The sequence below is a fragment of the Phyllostomus hastatus genome, unplaced genomic scaffold, assembly GCF_019186645.2.
Source record: "Phyllostomus hastatus isolate PE091 unplaced genomic scaffold, TTU_PhHast_1.1 phas_scaffold_317, whole genome shotgun sequence".
Taxonomy (NCBI): domain Eukaryota; kingdom Metazoa; phylum Chordata; class Mammalia; order Chiroptera; family Phyllostomidae; genus Phyllostomus; species Phyllostomus hastatus.
The window spans coordinates 19,342,901-19,361,377 of NW_025334023.1; the positions used below are offsets into that span (position 1 = coordinate 19,342,901).

Consider the following 18,477-nt stretch of genomic DNA (forward strand, 5'->3'; position numbering starts at 1 on the left):
ATTCATTAAAACTAAATTTTCAGAGGAAAAATACTGCCCACTGAATTTTTTTTTTACAAGTAAAACTCATCATCAAAATCCTTCAATTAGTGCATTTATACTTTACATCTAAATAGGGTTTCCTGTTAAGAACTAAAATTACTCTCTCTCTTCCAATCCCTCCTCTTTTCTGCATTTCAGTTTTCCTCCTGTACCCAGAGTATCGATAAATTTAGTGACTTCTAGGCACTGGGTGCCACTGTAGCACTCACTGGGTAAGAAAGCCTGGTTAATGATGTGTTCAACGCTTATGCATGCTGAATTTAAATTTTATCTATTGCTATGATAAACTAATAGAAATTTTATTGAATTAGATGAATTCATTAGGAAAATAAACAAGTAAACATAAAAGTAAAATTTCACATACAGACCAGAAATATCATTTAAAGACAGCTGACAAACTCTTAATAGTGCTTTCTATTAAATAACAGTTTTCGATTATTTTATACCACCAAACATTTTTTCCACCCCTTCTTGTTGAGCTTGAAGGAGCCCAAGGCACCAGCGCCCATGGTTGGCACCGGAGGCATTGCTCACCAGGTCCGAGGCCCAGCTGGATTTGGCTGTTGTTCTTGTCCATGTCCTGGCTGGTGGCGGCCACCAGTGCCTTCTTGAGCACAGTCAGTGACAGGCCACTGCGCTCCTTGGAGGCGGCCACAGCCTTGGTGTGAGCTGAGACAGCCTACAGGCTTCTTGGCCCTTCTTCCTCACTGGGGCCTTCTCCTGGGGGTGGGGGTGGGGATGGGGGCGGTGTGCACAGTGACGACGAACTGGCATCTGGGAGCAAGCAGCAAAGCGCCGAAATACCATTCCACATTTTAAAAAATGCCTTATTCTTAGATTCAAAATTACATTAGTTTCAATTACGGTTACTTTTCCTGTTAACATATTTCATATTTTCTCAATATGAGTGAAGGCTCAACATAATAGATTTGAAATAAAAATATCACAAACAAGTATTGGTAATACTCAATGTGAATGCTTTAGAAAGGTTTTGATTCGTATGAATTTATGTCCAAAATAAAGCTTATGACATTTCTTTAGGATTTTATTTGATGACTCAGTCATGATGTAAGCAAAAAATATTTGACTTAAGTTAACATTTACATATAAAAATAAAGAATATATACAGTGCAGTGATATTAGTGTCTTGTACTATTACAGATTGGAATACCACCAGCCTGATTAAACAGTTCAACATGTTTTAAAGTGTGAATTTTTTAAAAAGCAGGATTCTTTGTTTTGGCTAATAACTGGGTATAAAGACTACAGGACAGAAGTATGTCTCTGGAAGAAACTGACAGTGTCTCGATATTTAGTAGACAGTTTAAAATGGTCTTTCTTTTCCTAAGCACAAATCTCAGTGGAGTTTACTCCACCCACTCAGATCAGTAAAAGGGGAGCCACAGGGCCGGTAACAGCAGAAACCCTGTGTTTTGTCAGCTATCTGTGTCCATTAAGAAGGATGGTGCCCACAAAACCTAGAAAGGGAAGAAATAGTAAGAGCTCCAACCACAGATGACAGCTGGGCACCTTCCACCAGCCAGCAGTTAAGCCAGCACGTGGCTTCTCCCTCGTTACAAAGACCGCTTCTTCCCCGGTGCGGTGCGCACTACAGAGGTGCGTCCGGCAGGGTTCTGACTCTATGCTCGGGTCACACGTGCCATTCAAAGATCACAGCCTTCAGAGTAGTCAAAATACAAAGGGACTCAACACTAAAGTAGAACTGAACGTACTTTATTCTTTTCCTAGATGTGATGTGAAAAATATTTTTAAAAATCCTGGACTGGGAATCAAAAGATCACTTCTCTTGATCTCAAGGCTGAGTGATCTTGCACAGGCCCCTTGGGTTTCAGTATGAAGATCAACTATCATTACAGAACAGTATAAAAATAATTCCAGTTTTATGGATTTCTGATGCTAACATGGTAAATGAGAGTTTTCTATACTTCCTGGGACTAAGTATTTGGCTATCTAATAAAAGCATAATCAAGATATTTTTACATTATAAATAAAATGTGGTGTGACATTGACTAGGATGGTCCAAGTGAATTAAGAATTCACTAAATTAAAATTAGGATTTTAATTCTCTTACTGGTGAAATCCTGCTCTCTCCTTAGCTGGGGACAAAACAGTAGAATGGGGACAAAGGGTCTCGGTTAAACTATTTCTGACTGAATGAAAAATAGAAGCCATTTTACTCTTTAATTATTTAACATTTTAATTTGCTCAATTTTCAAAACTAAATTAAGAAACACTTATTGCTAAAACCACAAATCTGCCATAGTCTACCACTACTAGGCAAGAATTACAATTTACTGCCAAAATATCCATTTGTGCCAAAAGGAAACAGAATTTGCATTTATATTTAAGTCTATGGCAATGTATTCATTCTACCAGTCCTTCTTTCAGTCATTTTCAGAACTGAGACAAAAGTAGAAGACTCATAATTCCACGTCAACTATTTCAAACCAGATGTAGAGCACGTTGCATTCAAAGTCAGAGAGGAGCTTTGTAAAGTACTGGACGTAACTGTGGGGGTCGAGGAGATGATTTCTTCAACAGTGACATAGGTCCCTAACAAGAAGCCAGCGACCCCAGTGAAGGCTATGGACACGTTTTTCAGGACCATCCACACACTGCAGTGGTCCCTAGAAAACGTGAGGATCTGCACCAGCGGCGGCAGGATCAGCGCCAGGGTGCTGCTGCTCACGGCGCCAACGAAGGAGATTACAAGGTCTAAGCGAGGGATCAGAATGGCTCCAGCACCTGGAAAACAAAATACACGTTTTTTAAACTGACATTTTTTTAAAGATTTTATTCATTTTATTTTTAGAGAGGGAAGGGAGGGAAAAAGAGAGAGAGAGAAACATCAATGTGCGGTTGCTGGGGGTCATGGCCTGTAACCCAGGCATGTACCCTGACTGGGAATCGAACCTGCAACACTTTGGTTCACAGCCCACACTCAATCCACTGAGCTACGCCAGCCAGGGCTTAAAATACACATTTTTATTTAAGTACTTAATACTTACATCAACACTAAATACAGACATTTTCAATACTTAATTGGTGCAAGTAGGCATTACTAAACTGCTGTTTGTGGGAGAATCTGTCGTATGTTGTTGTGAGCTGAAAAATGAAGGCAAAGAAACAAAACGGTGATGTTTCTTGGGCTTTGACTTGTCAATAGAGTTTATTTTATAAAAACCTTTTAATTTTTTGCTGTGAGATTCTTGGCGAAGAAGGTTGGATAGTTTATTTCCAAAGCATTTTCATTGCTCTGCCATTCAGCTCACAGACGAGATGATGTGATATGAATACATCATGAAAGAAATGAGAGAGAGAAGGGAGAACTACTCCTGACACCAGAATTTTAATTAACTGAATAGAAGGGACAATAGAAATATAAAATTATTATTGAGCAAACACCACAGTAATAATTGCAGCAGGGAAAGTCACTAAAGGAAGCTAAAAATTAGTGGGCAAAAACTGTGAGAACAGGATGTTTCCAGTCTCCAAGAATCCCCCTAAAGACACTTAATTTTAAAGGGGAAAAGGGCTTCTTTACAGTGGAGAAATCTCTCAAACGCCCTCAACCAAGCGATCAAAGTTAACGTCACCACTCACAAGACATGTTGATACCCATCATGTGATGCATTAAGAAGTGCAAAGCGTCCCCTGTGGAATTCTTGTTAAAAATGCTTCACTTCAACCCAATCAAGAGAGAACATCATACAAATCTAAATTGAATGAAATTCCACAAAACTGACACTTCCAGTGTCAAGGTGAAGAAAGATGAAGAAAACCGTCCAGACTAGAGGAAACTAAGTAGATATGACAACAAAATCAAGTGGGATCTTGTGCAGGCTCCTGGATCAGAAAAGGATACTAGTGAGAAAACTGGCAAACTAAGAATAAAGTCTATAGATTAGTTAGTGGTGTTGTATCAACGTTCATTTCCTGGCTTTAATAATTGTATGAGGCGGGTCCAAGATGGCGGTGAAAGAGGCCCTGTAGCTTGGCCCCTCCCATGAACAGCTTCTGTAAAACAAAGGGGGGAGAGAGAAAGAGACCGACCACACAGAGAAGATTAAGGAACTATGGGAGTCCACCAGAAATCTGAGGGAACCCGTTAGGAATGGAGGAGCTGGTGAGCGCCACTGTTTACGTCCCACCCCCCCTCCCCCGCCTGCACTTGGATGGCCCAATGGGAGCCCTACCAGGTGCTCTGCCTGCCCCGGGGGCCTGCAGCAGCCCACCCCCAGCTGCCCTGCCTGGCACTAGCTCCAGCAGGAAACAAGAGTGAGCCGCTGCCAGTGTGCACAGGGCCCCCATGTCTGGAGCTATAATGAGCAGGCCCAACAGGGTGCTGAGGCTCCCTCTCACCAGGCCGCTGCTGCACATGCCCCCTGGGATGCCCCACTGGGAGCGAAAACAGAAACACTAGGAGCTCTAGCTCATGCTTGCTGGGCAGCTCTGCTAAGCTTGTGCAGGAACTGGGGGCTGCGGTGGTCGTGCCCACAGGGTGGACTAGCTTGGGCCAGGCTCTCACAGCAGTCGGTGAGAACAACAGGGTGCACAGCAGGAAGCCTCTCGCCACCTCCGACAAGGGGGACAGGGTCGCTGCACTTCAGGCTCACACCAGACTCCCAGCTCAGACCAGCGGCAGTGCAGCAAGGCAAGGGGGCCACCACAGGCCCCACACCAGGCTGCCCCACCTGGATCACAAACAGGATCAGAGGGCCCCCAGCCCAACCTACAGGGTTGCCCCACCTGGAACAGCAGGAAAGCCCGCACACACCAGGTTATACCAACTTCTGGCCAAGCAACATTTCTGGAAGCCTACACCCCACTAACCTCGCACCACACTTGAACTAACCTGCCCAAACAAACAGCCCGAGTCTACCAGGGGTGTCCAACCTTTTGGTGTCTCTGGGCCACAATGGAAGAAGAATTGTCTTGGGCTGCACATTAAATATGTAAACACTAATGAAAACTGATGAGCAAAAAAAAAGGCTTTAAGTAAATTTTCAATTTTGTGTTAGGCTGCATTCATAGCCATCCTGGGATGCATGCAGGCTGCAGGCGGGGGGTCGGGGATGCCCCTGGCAGAAGCCACTTTTAAACAAAACCTTATTTTCAAGATTGGGAGAGACATCTATCTTATCCAGCTCATAGGAACAAACACAAAGGTCAACAAAGTGAGGAGGCAGAAGAATGTGCCCCAAATGAATACATAAGAAAAATCCCTGAGAAAAATTACTAAAACAAAGATAAATAATTTGCCAGATAATCAATTTTTAGACAGTCAGTCACAGGATGCTCAACAAACAAGAGCAGAATAGAGGAACTCAGAGTGAACTTCAACAAAGAGTTAGAAAACATAACAAAAAGCCAATCAGAGATGAAGAATACAAAAACTTAAAAGAAAAAAACACATTAAAAGGAACTAACAAGTTAGTTAACAGAGTATGTTAGTGATCTGAACATCAGAGCAGTGGAAAGCACCCAATGGAAACAGAAAATAAAACTGGGGACTTCTGGGGTCTCTGGCACAACATCTAGGACTCCAACACCTGCATTAAAGGGATTCCAGAAACAGGAGAGAAAGAGAGGCAGCAAGTATATTTGAAGAAATAATGGCTAAAAACTTTCCTAATCTGGGGAAGGAAACAGATATCACGGTCCAGGAAGGACAGAGAGTTCCAAACAAGGTGAACCCACAGAAACCCATACCAAGTCACATTATAATTAAAATGGCAAAACGTAAGGATACAGAGACAATCCTTAAAGCAGCAAAAGGAAACAGGAAGTCACGCATGAGGGAAACCGCATGAGGCTACACCGGCTGATTTCTCAGCAGCAATGTTACAGGCCAGAAGAGAGGGACAGGAAACAGTTAAAGGGCTGATGAAAAGGAAACTGCAGTCCACAGCACTCCACCCTGCAGGGTGATCACTCAGAGTCCAAGGAGAGAGAAAGAGCTTCCCAGGCAAGCAAACAGTGAAGGAGTTCACCACGACGAAATTGGCTTTACAAGAAATAGTCAAGGGTCTTCTTTATGCAGAAAGGACTATATAACCTAAAAGAAGAAAATACAGGAAAGAACAAAGTCACTGGTAAAGGCAGATATATAAGAAACACAGTGAATTCATCACTTAAAGAGCTAAAAGGCTAAGAGACAAAACTACCAAAATGAATTAAAAGAAATAGGGAATACACAAAACAAACAAACAAAAAAACCATGACATTAATAACATAAAGTATGCAGGGGGAGTAAAAATGTATTGCTTTTAGAATGCATTTGAACTTACATGTAATCTTAAAATAGACTGCTACAGATACAGATGAATATATGGTAAACACTCACCAAAAACCTACAAAAAATACACCAAAAATAAAGAGAAAGAAATGCAAACAAAACACTAAAGAAAGCCAGCATTACCAAAAGGAAGAGATCAAGAGAAGTAGAAAAGAACAAAAAACAACAAATACAACCAAAAACAACCAAGTGGCAATAAACAAATACATACCAATAACTACTTTAAATGTAAATAGACTCAATGTTCCCATCAAAAGACACAGCAGCATGGCAGAATGGATAAAAGAAAGACCCATTTGTGTGCTGCCTATGAGACATTCACTTCACATCAAAAGGCACACTGAGTGTGAAGGGATGAAAAAGATACTCCACGCAAACAGAAATGAAAGAAAGCTGGGGGAGCAACACTTGTATCAGAAAAAATAGACTCTGAAACAAAGAATCTAAGAGAGAAAGAGGTATACTACATAATGACAAAGGGGTCTATCCAAGAAGAGTATATGGCAATTGTAAATATTTACATACACAACTTAGGGGCACTCAAGTACCTAAAACAAATACTAATGAACAAAAAGGCAGAAATTAACAGTAATAAAATAATAGCTGGGGACTTTAATACACCACTTAACCTTAATGGATAATTCGTTCAAACACAAAATTAGTAAGAAAATAATGGTCTTAACCGACACATCAGACTACGATGACTTAACAGACATTTTTTGAACATTTTATCCCCAAACTGCAGAATACACATTTTTCTCCAGTGCACGTAAAACATTTTCCAGGACAGACCACATATTAGGCCACAACAAAAGCCTCAATAAATTCAAGAAGACCAAAATCACATCAAGCATCTTTTCTGACCAAAACAGTGTAACACTAGAAATCAAATACAGAAAGAAAAACTGGATAAAACACAAATACATGGAGATTAAATAACATGCTAATAAACAATCAAGGGATCAAAGAGAAAAGCAAACAGAAAATCAAAAACTACTTGAAGACAAAATGAAACACAGCTTTCTAAAATTCATGGAATATAGCAAAACCAATTTTAAAAGGGAAGTTCACAGCTATACAGGCCTACCTCAAGAAACAGGAAAATTCCCAAATAAACAGTCTACCTTCACAGCTAAAGGGACTAGAAAGAGAAAACAAAGAAAACTCAAATAAAAGGAATAACATAAATCAGAGTGGAAATAAATGAAACATAGACCAAAAAAATACAGAAAAGACCAATGAAACTCAGAGCTAGTTCTTTGAAAGGGTAAATAATATTGACAAATCTCTAGCCAGACTTATCAAGAAAAAAAGAGAGAAAGCCCAAATAAAATCAGTAATGAAAGAGAATGCCAAAAGACAACTCAGAAATACAAAGGATTATTAAAGAACACTATGAACAATTATATGTGAACTGTACAGTTTAGAAGAAAAGGATAAATTTCTAGAAACACACAAACTTACAAAACTACACCAGGAAGAACAGAAAATAGGAACAGACCAATTACTAGCAATGAAATTGAAGTCATAATTTAAAAACAAACCTCCCAACAAACAAAAGCCCAGGACCAGACAGCCTCACAGGTGAATTCTACCAAACATTCAAAGAATAATTAATACCTATCCTTCCCAAACCATTCAAGAAATTAAAGAGGAAAAACTGCTTCCAAACTCATTCTATGAGGCAGCTTTACCATGATACCAAAATCAGACAAAGACACTACAAAAAAGAGAATTACAGATAAATATCCCTGATGAACACAGATGCAAACATTCTCAGTAAAATACTAGGAAACAAATTAAAAAATATATTAAAAGGATTATACGTACCATGATGAAGTGGAATTTACACCAGGGATGAAAGCACGGTCCAACATCCCCTAAACAATTGCTGTGATACATCACATCAACAAAACCAAGAATAAAAATCACATGCTCCTCGTCTCCACAGACACAAGTATATGACAAAATTCAACATCAATTTATGATAAATACTCTCAACAAAATCGATTTAAAAGGAACATGATAAAAGCTATGTATAAGCCCACAGCTAAAATTAAACTAAATGGTGAAAAGCTGAAAGCTTTCCCTCTAAGATCAGGAAAAAGACAAGGATGCTCACTTTCACCATATTACTCAATAGAGTATCGAGAGTATGGGCCACCATCATCAGAAAAGATAAAGAAATAAAATGCATCCAAATTGTAAAGGAAGAAGTAAAACTGTCACTATTTGCAGATAATGTGATATTATATACAGAAAACCATAAAGAATCCACCAGGAAACTATTTAATAGAGTAAATTAATTCAGTATAGTAGCAGAATACAAAATTAATTTATGCAAATCTATTGAATTTATATACACTAATAATCAGAAGAAAAATTAAGGAAAATCATTTACTGTTGCATCAAAAATAAAATATCAATGAATAAATTTAACCAAGGTGAAAGACCTATACTCTGAAAACTATAAGACACTGAAAAAAGAAACTGAAGAGGAAACAGATAAATGGAAAGATATACTATACTCATGGATTGGAAGGCTTAATATCATTAAAATGACTGCACTACCCAAAGCAATTATGGAGTCAATGTGATCCCTATCAGAATACCCAATGACATTCTTTCCAGAAATAGAATAATCCTAACATTTATATGGAATCACAAAAATTTAAAAAGAAACATACAAATAGCTAAAGCAGAAAGAAGAACAAAGTTGAAGATATCACACTTCCTGGAATGAAATTATACTACAAAATTATAATAATCAAAGTGGTATGATATTGGCACAAGAACCAACACACAGATGAATGGAACAAAAGAGAGAGCCAAAAAATAAACCCTCACTTATGTGGTCAATCCATAAGAAAGAGGGCAAGAATCTACAATGCAGAGTCTTTGACAACTGGTGTTGGGAATGCTGGACTACTCTACTACACCATATGCAAGAATAAAACTCAAAATGGATTAAGGACTTAAATGTTAACACCTAAAACCATAAACCTCCCAGAAGAAAAGATAGGTAGTAAACTATTTGATATCAAGCTTAGTAACATATTTTCAGGTATGTCTCCTCAAGCAAGGGAAAGCAAAGCAAATATAAACAAATGGGACATCATCAAACTAAAAAGCTTCTCTGCACAGCAAAAGAAACCAACAAAACAAAAAGACAAACCACTCAGTGAATGAGAGAATGTATTCGCAAATGATATATCCTATGAGAGGTTGATATCCAAAACATATAAGGAAATCATACAACTCACTAAGAAAAATTTAAAAATTCTCCAATCAAAACATGGGCAGAGAACCTGAAGAGACATTTCTCCAAAGATATACAGATGGCCAGACATACGAAAAAATGCTCAACATCACTTATCATCAGGGAAATGCAAAAGAAAATCACAATGAGCTATCACCTCCCACCAGTTAGAATGGGTATTATCGAAAAGCTAACACAAGAAGTGATGGCAAGGATGTGGAGAAAAGGGAAAACCTTGTGCACTGCTGGTAAGACCGAAAATTGGAGCAGCCACTATGGAAAACAGTAAGGAGATTATCCAAAAAAAACTAAAATAGAACTAACATACAACCCAGTTATTCCACTTCTGGTTATTTATCCTAAAAAAAAAGGAAAACATTAATTTGAAAAGATATATGCTCCACTGTGGTCACTGCAGCATTATTTACAAAAGCCAATATATGAAATCAACTGAGGTGTCCATCGATAGATGAATGGATAATGAAGAGGAAACAATGGAATTCACAATGAAATACTACCCATGAATAAAAAAGAACAAAATCCTGCTACCTACAACAACACTGATGGACCTAGAGGGTATCGTGCTAAGTAAAACAAGGCGGACAGATAAAGACAAATGCCGCATATGATTTCACTGATATGTGGAATTTTTTAAAAGTCAAAACAGAACAAAAACAGACTCACAGAAACAAAGAACAAACTGAAGGTTGCCAGAGGGGTGGGAGGTGGAGAGATGGGAGAAAAAGGTGAAGGGGATATAGTCAGTAACAGTGTGATAAATCCTCATGGTGACAGATGGTTACTAGATGGTTGGTTAGCACTTTGTAAGATAAATAAATGTCGAACAATTCTGCTGTACACCTGAACCTAACATAACATTTTATGCCAACTATAATAAAAAATAATTGCTTTGAAAATAAATTTTACCTACTTTAACCAGCTTTGCTTTTTCTTCAATCAAAATGTAATACACCTAAATCTTTACACTTGGGCATAAGCTCCACTCCAAGCTGCTCAACGCAATTTACAGAGCTGTCCAGAACTTCTACCTCTACCATCCTCTAACTCTGAATGGGCCAACATGGCTACATATATCTTCCACAGAATTTACAGGTGGCTCATTCCCCCAGAACACCAGTAATCTGGTCCCTGGTATCATTCTAGGCAATCCCATTAGTTAGTTCAGTGTTGAGGTTATCCTTCTATTTGTAGTTATAATAATAATAGTAACAATAACTTCTAGCTACTTTAATATTTTTAAGCTCTACGAAAATGCCATGAGAAAGTCTTATCCTTACTTATAGCTGAGGAAAGAGGAGCTCAAAGATGGTATGCAACTTCCCTGAAAACACCAGCAAGTAAGGGTGGGCCTGAGTGTCAACCATCAGGTCAGTGTGACTCCAAAACCCACACTCTCCACTCTACCAAACTCAAACTCCCTTTCATAAGTCTCCATTACTAATGCTTGTGGAGGCATTTTCTAATGTGAAATCTTGGTAGCACATTATACATAAGGTGTGTCCAGAAGGTATCCAGCCTTGTAATATGAAAAAGAGAGACTTTTATTGAAGAAGATACAAGATACAAGAAACACTGTACATAGGACAATAAGGCCTCAGTCTCCTTCAAAGTAGGCATCTTGAAACCTCACAGTTCTCCCAGAATCTCTTCCACTGTTCAAAACACTCTGCAAAATCCTTTGTTGGAATCACCATCAGCTGCCCCATCATATTTTTCTGAATCTCATTGACGGTCTGACATCTTTTCCCTTTAAAGGTGATTTTACTTTTGGGAAAAGCCAGAAATTGCAGGGTGCCAAATCTGGGCTGTATCAAGGCTGAGTCACTTGGGTGGTTTGATGTTTCAACAAAAAACTCTGTAGGAAATATGATGCACGAGCCGGTACACTGTTGTGATGAAGCTGCAAATCACCAGTTGCCCATAGCTGTGGCCATTTTCATTGTATTGCAGCTCTCAACCAATAAAGAACACTGAGGTAGTTCTCCTTATTAACTGTTTGGGCTGGAGGGGCATGCTCACGATGGACAACACCTTCCCAGACAAAAAACAGTTAACATGGTCTTGATCTTGCTGTGATTCTGCTGTCCTTTATGCCAACCTTCTTCAGGCATGAAGAACCAGGTGACTTCTACTGGGACAATTGGGCCTTGTTTCCAGATCATTGCCGTAGACCCAGGATTCATCTCCAGTTATGACCTCCCTGAGGAAATCTGGTTCACTGGTAGCAGTTTGAACAATGTCATTAGCAACTACGGCACGATGTTCCTTCTGTTCTGGTAGCAGAAACCACGGAATGAATTTTGCCTTAACATGTTTTATGCCAAGATCCTGTGTCAAAATCTCGGATACCATAGATTTTGGAATCCCCAAATCAGCTAATTCTCATACTGTCAGTCGCTGATCTTTGTTGATTGCAGCCCATACACGTTCAACATTCTCAGGTGTTCTGCCTGTTGCAGGCCTTCCAGAATGTGGATCACTTAACAGGTTCTCAGCCATCTTTGAAGCATTTGTGCCACACTTTTATTTGCTCTGCACTTATTGCATCATCCCTGAAAGCCTTCTGAATCATCTCAATAGTTTCCATGGAGGAATGCTCAAGCTTAATGCAAAATTTGGTGCAGATTCGTTGCTATACTCATTCAGTCATTTTTAATGTGATGACCACACAGTACACACACACTCACTCAATAGCATCTACCGCCTCCACTGACTAGTACAGTGAAGTCATCATTGTTCATGCATGTGCATTCCAGGGCGCCAGGTTACATCAATGTCGCACAAACCATTCTGATTATATTAACAATAGCTGTATTTTTTCAGGACAGACCTTCATACACTCCAAATAATATGTAAAATAAGCCACTGAAATTATTAAAGACAAAAACGAAACCCATTACCAAAGGTAGTCATGAAGAGTTAAACTGAAATATACAAAAGTTATCAGAAAAAAAAAAAGGAAAACCAGAACCAAAGTAAAATGTATATCAACCATATAAGGGGTCCCTTAGGCATCTAATTTAAATATACTTATACAGGGTCTGGCACAAATAATACACCTTTTTTATTACAAAATCATAAGCATGTAATTTTGTACCATAACAATATCACACTCAAGCACACCATATGACACTTTAGGTGAAAATGTTCAAGGTAAAACTGTAAATTATTACACCCATATTATTACCCTACCAACCACATTCAGGCAGGGATTACTTCTGCCAAACCCTATTTTAACCATCACTGGTTTCATTTCAAAATAATACTTCGATTAGTTCTTTTAAGTGTGATAGTATCCAGTTGTGTTTTTCTTATATAGTAGCAGAATAATAAAATTTTAAATCAACATATATCCCAGCTAGGTGAAGAAAATTGTTCAAAAATATTTTAAAATATAGTTTAAGTTGCTTCAGTATATAAAATTCAACAATAAAAAATTATTATGATATAAATACAGTGATACTTACAAGTAATAATAACCAAGATGGACCTTATCAGAAATTCACAGATCTGCTTCCATTTAGCCTGAACTCTGGATGTGATCACAGGGATGATGATCTCTGCAGGGACGTAGAACTGAATGGAATATGTCACAAAGATGCCAAAGGAATATAGAATTTTCACTGATTGATATAACCTGTGTAAAAATTTCAAAATTTAGTCATTCTTCTTTTTTGAGCTCTATTGAGGTACAAGTTAAAAATAAACCTACAATATATTTAAAGTTTACAATGCGATAATTTAAGATGCACGATACCATGCAGTATTTGTCTTTCTCTGTCTGGCTCATTTCACTCAGCATAATGCCTTTACACTATTACCTTAATATAAATCTAGCTTTCTTCCTTTTTAATTTTATTGTTATTTATGATAGACAAGAGATCCAAAACAAGCTAAGGCCAGTTTATTACTAATTAAATGTTTATTTACATTAAAAAGCCAGCTGACTTCTAAATCTCTAGACAATAGAGGGACAATTCATTCTGATAAGCCTAGAAAGCAGAGGCACACATCAATTTGTGAAATACCATTGGAAAGATTTCATTTTAGGCCAAGCCAATGTTCTGAAGGTTAGACTGAGCCCCATAAAGAGCTAATGTTTTTTTCAACTTTCTTTTTAAAACTTGAGCATACTACATATCTTTCATATCTCACTCATTTATAAAGAAAAACTTCACATGGAACTCTGAGTTACATAGTTCTCCTTGCTTAAAAAAAGTTGATAGGTATGGCACTGGTTGCAGAAATGGCATCATTCCTAAGTCTACAAAGTAGGCATCTAAATGGTTTCAACTTGCAAACTTCTCTAGATTGTACAGGAATTGAACCTGTTTTAAAGTTGCATTAATAAAGGAAACAAACTTGGGTTAGGTGGTTGTTTTGTTCAAGTAAACTTATCTTTTCTTGATGCCCAGTGCTTCAAAAGAGTACAGCAATTTTCAGTTTTATAAATATCTTTAGATTTCTATATCATAGAGAGCCTCTGGTCAAAACTCAGTACACATGTCTTAATAAAGACTTTGGACACATTATAAATATACCCTAATACTGCTTCATTTAGTAGAATACGATTCTAATATCAAAGAGAATACTAAGATACCATATTATTTAATTTATTTATAGTGTGTCCTGTGTTCTGAAAGGATTGGGGTATGTATAGTATGAAAGCTGCCCGGTAAAACAGTGGGGGACATAAGTGACAGGTCATGTCATTTCATCAGGAACCCTGAAAGGGCAAGTGTTAAACTTTTTGTTAAAGTGTCCATATTAAAAGAATCTGTGTTTTACTTTTCTTCTTTATTCACTTTTAAAATGTCCTACCATTTTTAATCATTTTCCAAAATCTCACAAGGACCTGTAAAATCAGAAGTGGTCTCCTCTGAAGATTATAAAAAAATATTCTAGACTATACAAGTAAAGAAATCAGTAAAAAATTCATATTTACACTATAAATCCAAGAATTTACATTTATCATCAAATACTGGCAAACTTATATCTATAAAATATGCAAACCAGGATTAAGGAACTCGTATCTACCTACCACACATCTTGAGGAAGATTCAGAGTTATGCTGCCTTTGATTTTATCCTGAAAACACATGTACCCTAAGGTAGCTAACGTGACATACAAAGTTGTAACAATTCCCATGCCAATATTCAGCGCTTGGGGAAAGCGTTTTGATTCTTTCATTTGATTTTCAAGTGGAAGGACCTAAGAAAAGAACGCAAATAATACAAACAATTTAAAACAATGCAGTATTTTGTATTATATATGCACAAATTAATCTTTCTCTAGTTTATAAGCAACTCTTTTTCTTTTTAAACACTTATAATTGTTGAATATTTTTCCATGTGTTATACACATGTATTTTTTACACAAATTTATAAATTCTTAAAAAAATTAAAATCAGCTCTATGAAGCAAACCTGTTTTTTTAAATAAATTTGAACAGTTTCCCCATTGTTAATATTTTACACAACCAAAGTACATTTGTTACAATTAATAACACTGGTACACTACAATTAAATTAAGCTCCAAACTTTGTCTGGATTTCACCAGTTTTTCCACTAATGTCCTTTTTCCTATCAGGAATTCCACGGTGCATTCTGTCATCATCTTCTTTGTCTCCTCTGGTCTGTGGGAGTTCCTCCATCTTTCCTTATTCTTCACCACCTCCACAGTTTTGAGGTCCTGGCTAAATATTTAGCATAATGTACCTCCATTTGGGTTTATCTGATGTTTTTCTCATGATCACACTGGGATTATAGGTTTTAGAAAAGGATACCACAGAAGTGAAGGGCCCTTCTCAACCCCCCTAATGCAATAAATCGCATTAATCAATGCAATTTATCATGGGTGACGTTACTTTCCATCATCTGGATGAGGTGGTGTTGGCCAGGTTTCTCTGCTTTTAAAGTTCTTTTCTTCTCCTCATCTTACTCTGTTGTTTGGAAGTCAGCCCATACTCTGGAGACTTGGGGGGATTAAACTACCCCTCCTGGAGGGGAGACTTACACAAATTATTTAGAATGCCCCTTACTGGATTAAATTATGTACCTCTTTAATTGTTTATTCGCATTAGTATGGGTTCATTCTTTTTACTCATACTTTGAGTAAAAGTCCAAAACACTGTTGTTTATTTTGTTATTCAGGCTGTCCCAGCTTTGGTCGTTCTATCAGGTTAGTACCCGTGTCCCTTTGACCTGACTCCATTTTTTTATTTTTTAGGCACTTTCATACTTTCTGGCACTACAAGATGCTCCAGACTCATCTTGAATTTCCTTGCTTCAGCACAAAATCAGCCATTTCTCCAGAGAAATTTCATTTTTTTGTTGGCAATGATATTTAGAAATCAAGATCTGGGTGCTCAGTGTGCTTGTTGCTACCGGGGTATCACTGTCTCTAGGGCCTCTTGGCAGACAGTGCAAGAGAACAAATGTATGTATAGCATCCATGTATACACAGCTGTGTAACTCTTTCTGTATCTGTCCACCTGTATCTATTGTCTATTAGTGAGATGAACAAACTAGTTTCATTATGTAAAAAAAGTAAAGGAAAAGAAAAAAGACTAACTGAAAAGTTAGGCAAATCTTCAGAGATTTTGGCTGTATGATTTGACCATACTATAAAACACACTAGTAATAACTCTAACTTTTATTTCCACTTTTCAGGTAGGTCAGAACCATTATTAACTGGTTCTGTAGATGTAAATATTAACTGGTTAATAAAAAGAGAGAACAGAGGACAAGATGGATGCTCTGGGGATAATCTAGACCTGAAATAAGGGGCCATGGTTAAGAATGGTGCCTGTGAATCGAGAAAAGAGGAAAGGGGAGGAAATGAATATTTACGTAGGCCCACACTGTGTCCAGCAGCATTGCTGGTGCTTTACATATAATCTCATTTATGGAACAGATTTGGGGAAACAGGAAAGAAGAATCAACAAGCCTTAATTACTGACTAGAATGAGAAAACCAGTGACAGTGAAAAGAATTACCCAATGTTTCAACCTTAAGCAACTGAAAAACTGAAGAAGTAGAGAAGTGAGGAAGTAAAGCTGGTTTTGCATAAGAAAGTATGTGTCAGACTTTGAAGCTGTTGACTTTGAGATGTCAGAGAAACAACACTAAACTGGAAATGTCCAGCCATTCACTAAAGCTTAGGAGGTAAAGACAGAAATGAACATCTGAACGAAATATGCCTGTAACTAGATAAATGGAGCTGTAAGAACTTGTGAGAATTCTCTAACAGAGAATTCAGGGTAAGAGGGTATAAAATTGTTTTTTAGATATATTTTGTCATGGTTCATATAAGTAGATGTTTATAAGTGGTTTTACTCTCATAACAAACCATCAGACTATGAAACAAGCTAAGGAGTAGACAGCAATATCTTACAAAAATCTACACATTCCAGGCTTTAAAATAACTGGAAGCATCTTGAATGAAAATACAGTTAAACCTTGGTTCTCGACCATCTTGGTTCTTAAACAATTCAGGTTCTCAGCCAACTTGTCACAGAAAAAAAGCTCTCGGTTGTCTAACAAAAACTTCAGGTCTCGATTCTCTACCCGACAACCCCTTCGCGCCAACACCTGTATGATTCGATCAGTCACTCGTCTCTCAGGAGACAAACAAAGGAGATTCGGTTTTCAAACTGCTTCTCAAACAGTTTTCCAGAACAAATTAAGTTTGAGAGCCAACGTTCCACAGAATTTTAAGACTTTAAAATTCTCAGGATGCTATATCTCTTGGTATTAGCATAACACTATTTTTCAAAACAAATGATATGCACAAATCTAAAGGGAGAATATATATTTGACTCTTATGAAATAGTAACATCATAACACTGTTAATTCACTTCAAATCATCTAGTCTATGCAATATGATGTTTGGGATCTGTCTGTATATTACCCAGCCGTGGCAGAGGAGACGGAATATAGATACAACACTGGCTGTGAGTTCATGGTTTTTGAAGTCAGGTGATGCTTACATAAAAGTTCATCAAAATATTTTCTAAATTTTGTGTTTTGAAATTTTCCACAATAAAATGTTAAAAATCATCTAATCTAATGTCCTTATGTTACACATTAAGATAAAGAGAATTAGAGAGTTTAAGTGATATGTCTAAACTAAACTTGGTTAGTGGAAGAACTAAACTACATTTCAGGTCTCTCATACCAAAATGCAAACCATATTCTAGAAATAAAGGTAATAGAAACAAAAAAAAACATAGATTTTTAATCTGGCTTTAGTACATAAATCTTTGTTTTGACTTAAGATTCTAAAAAATAATAAAAGCTAAATCCTTACCACTCCTATGCCTTCAAAAGCAAACACAGCAGTACCAAAAAAGAGTGGGTACTTTTTCCAACCAGCCACTACTGGAAGGTTGTGGAGATCTGGCATATTCTGGAGAAAGAAAGAAAAAAATAAGGCAAGTTACATCTATACTTATTTTAAAAAATTTTAAATAGAAAAGCAAAATCATACACTTCCGAGCTTCACAAGAGCAAGTACATATTATAAAAAGAAATAATTCTTTCAATAAACACTTTCAGCATCCTATGTTAAATGTAGCCAAGCTGTTAGGATTTCACGGCCAAAAGCAGTTGGTTTCCTCATGCCCACACATTACATCTGAGCTAAATGATCCTCATTACCTGTTTCCACCTGCAAGTCCCAGGCTGTTCACACTGGGTATGGCTCCTGCCACAACAGGAAATGCATAAGCATAATCAAGAGCTGAGATGAGAGCCATTTAATGAGTTATTAACCACTGCGGATGGTGCCAAACAAAATCCATTCTCCACACTATATTTTCATTGCTTTCAGTCCCT

The 18,477-nt window shown here is 37.5% G+C and overlaps 1 protein-coding gene across 2 annotated transcripts in view; it reads right to left on the reverse strand.

Annotated features, from left to right (window-relative positions):
• Positions 1–1,063: 1,063 nt before the first annotated feature.
• SLC36A4 (solute carrier family 36 member 4) overlaps positions 1,064–18,477 on the reverse strand; it is a 46,081-nt gene continuing 28,667 nt past the window's right edge. For both annotated transcript variants that reach the window (XM_045818096.1, XM_045818097.1), the window contains 4 exons: positions 17,951–18,049; positions 14,683–14,852; positions 13,109–13,278; positions 1,064–2,808 (listed from right to left, as the gene is read on the reverse strand). In XM_045818096.1, coding sequence (XP_045674052.1) covers positions 2,501–2,808; positions 13,109–13,278; positions 14,683–14,852; positions 17,951–18,049 — 747 coding nt within the window. In that variant the 3' untranslated portion in view covers positions 1,064–2,500. The remainder of the gene's footprint in view (positions 2,809–13,108; positions 13,279–14,682; positions 14,853–17,950; positions 18,050–18,477) is intronic.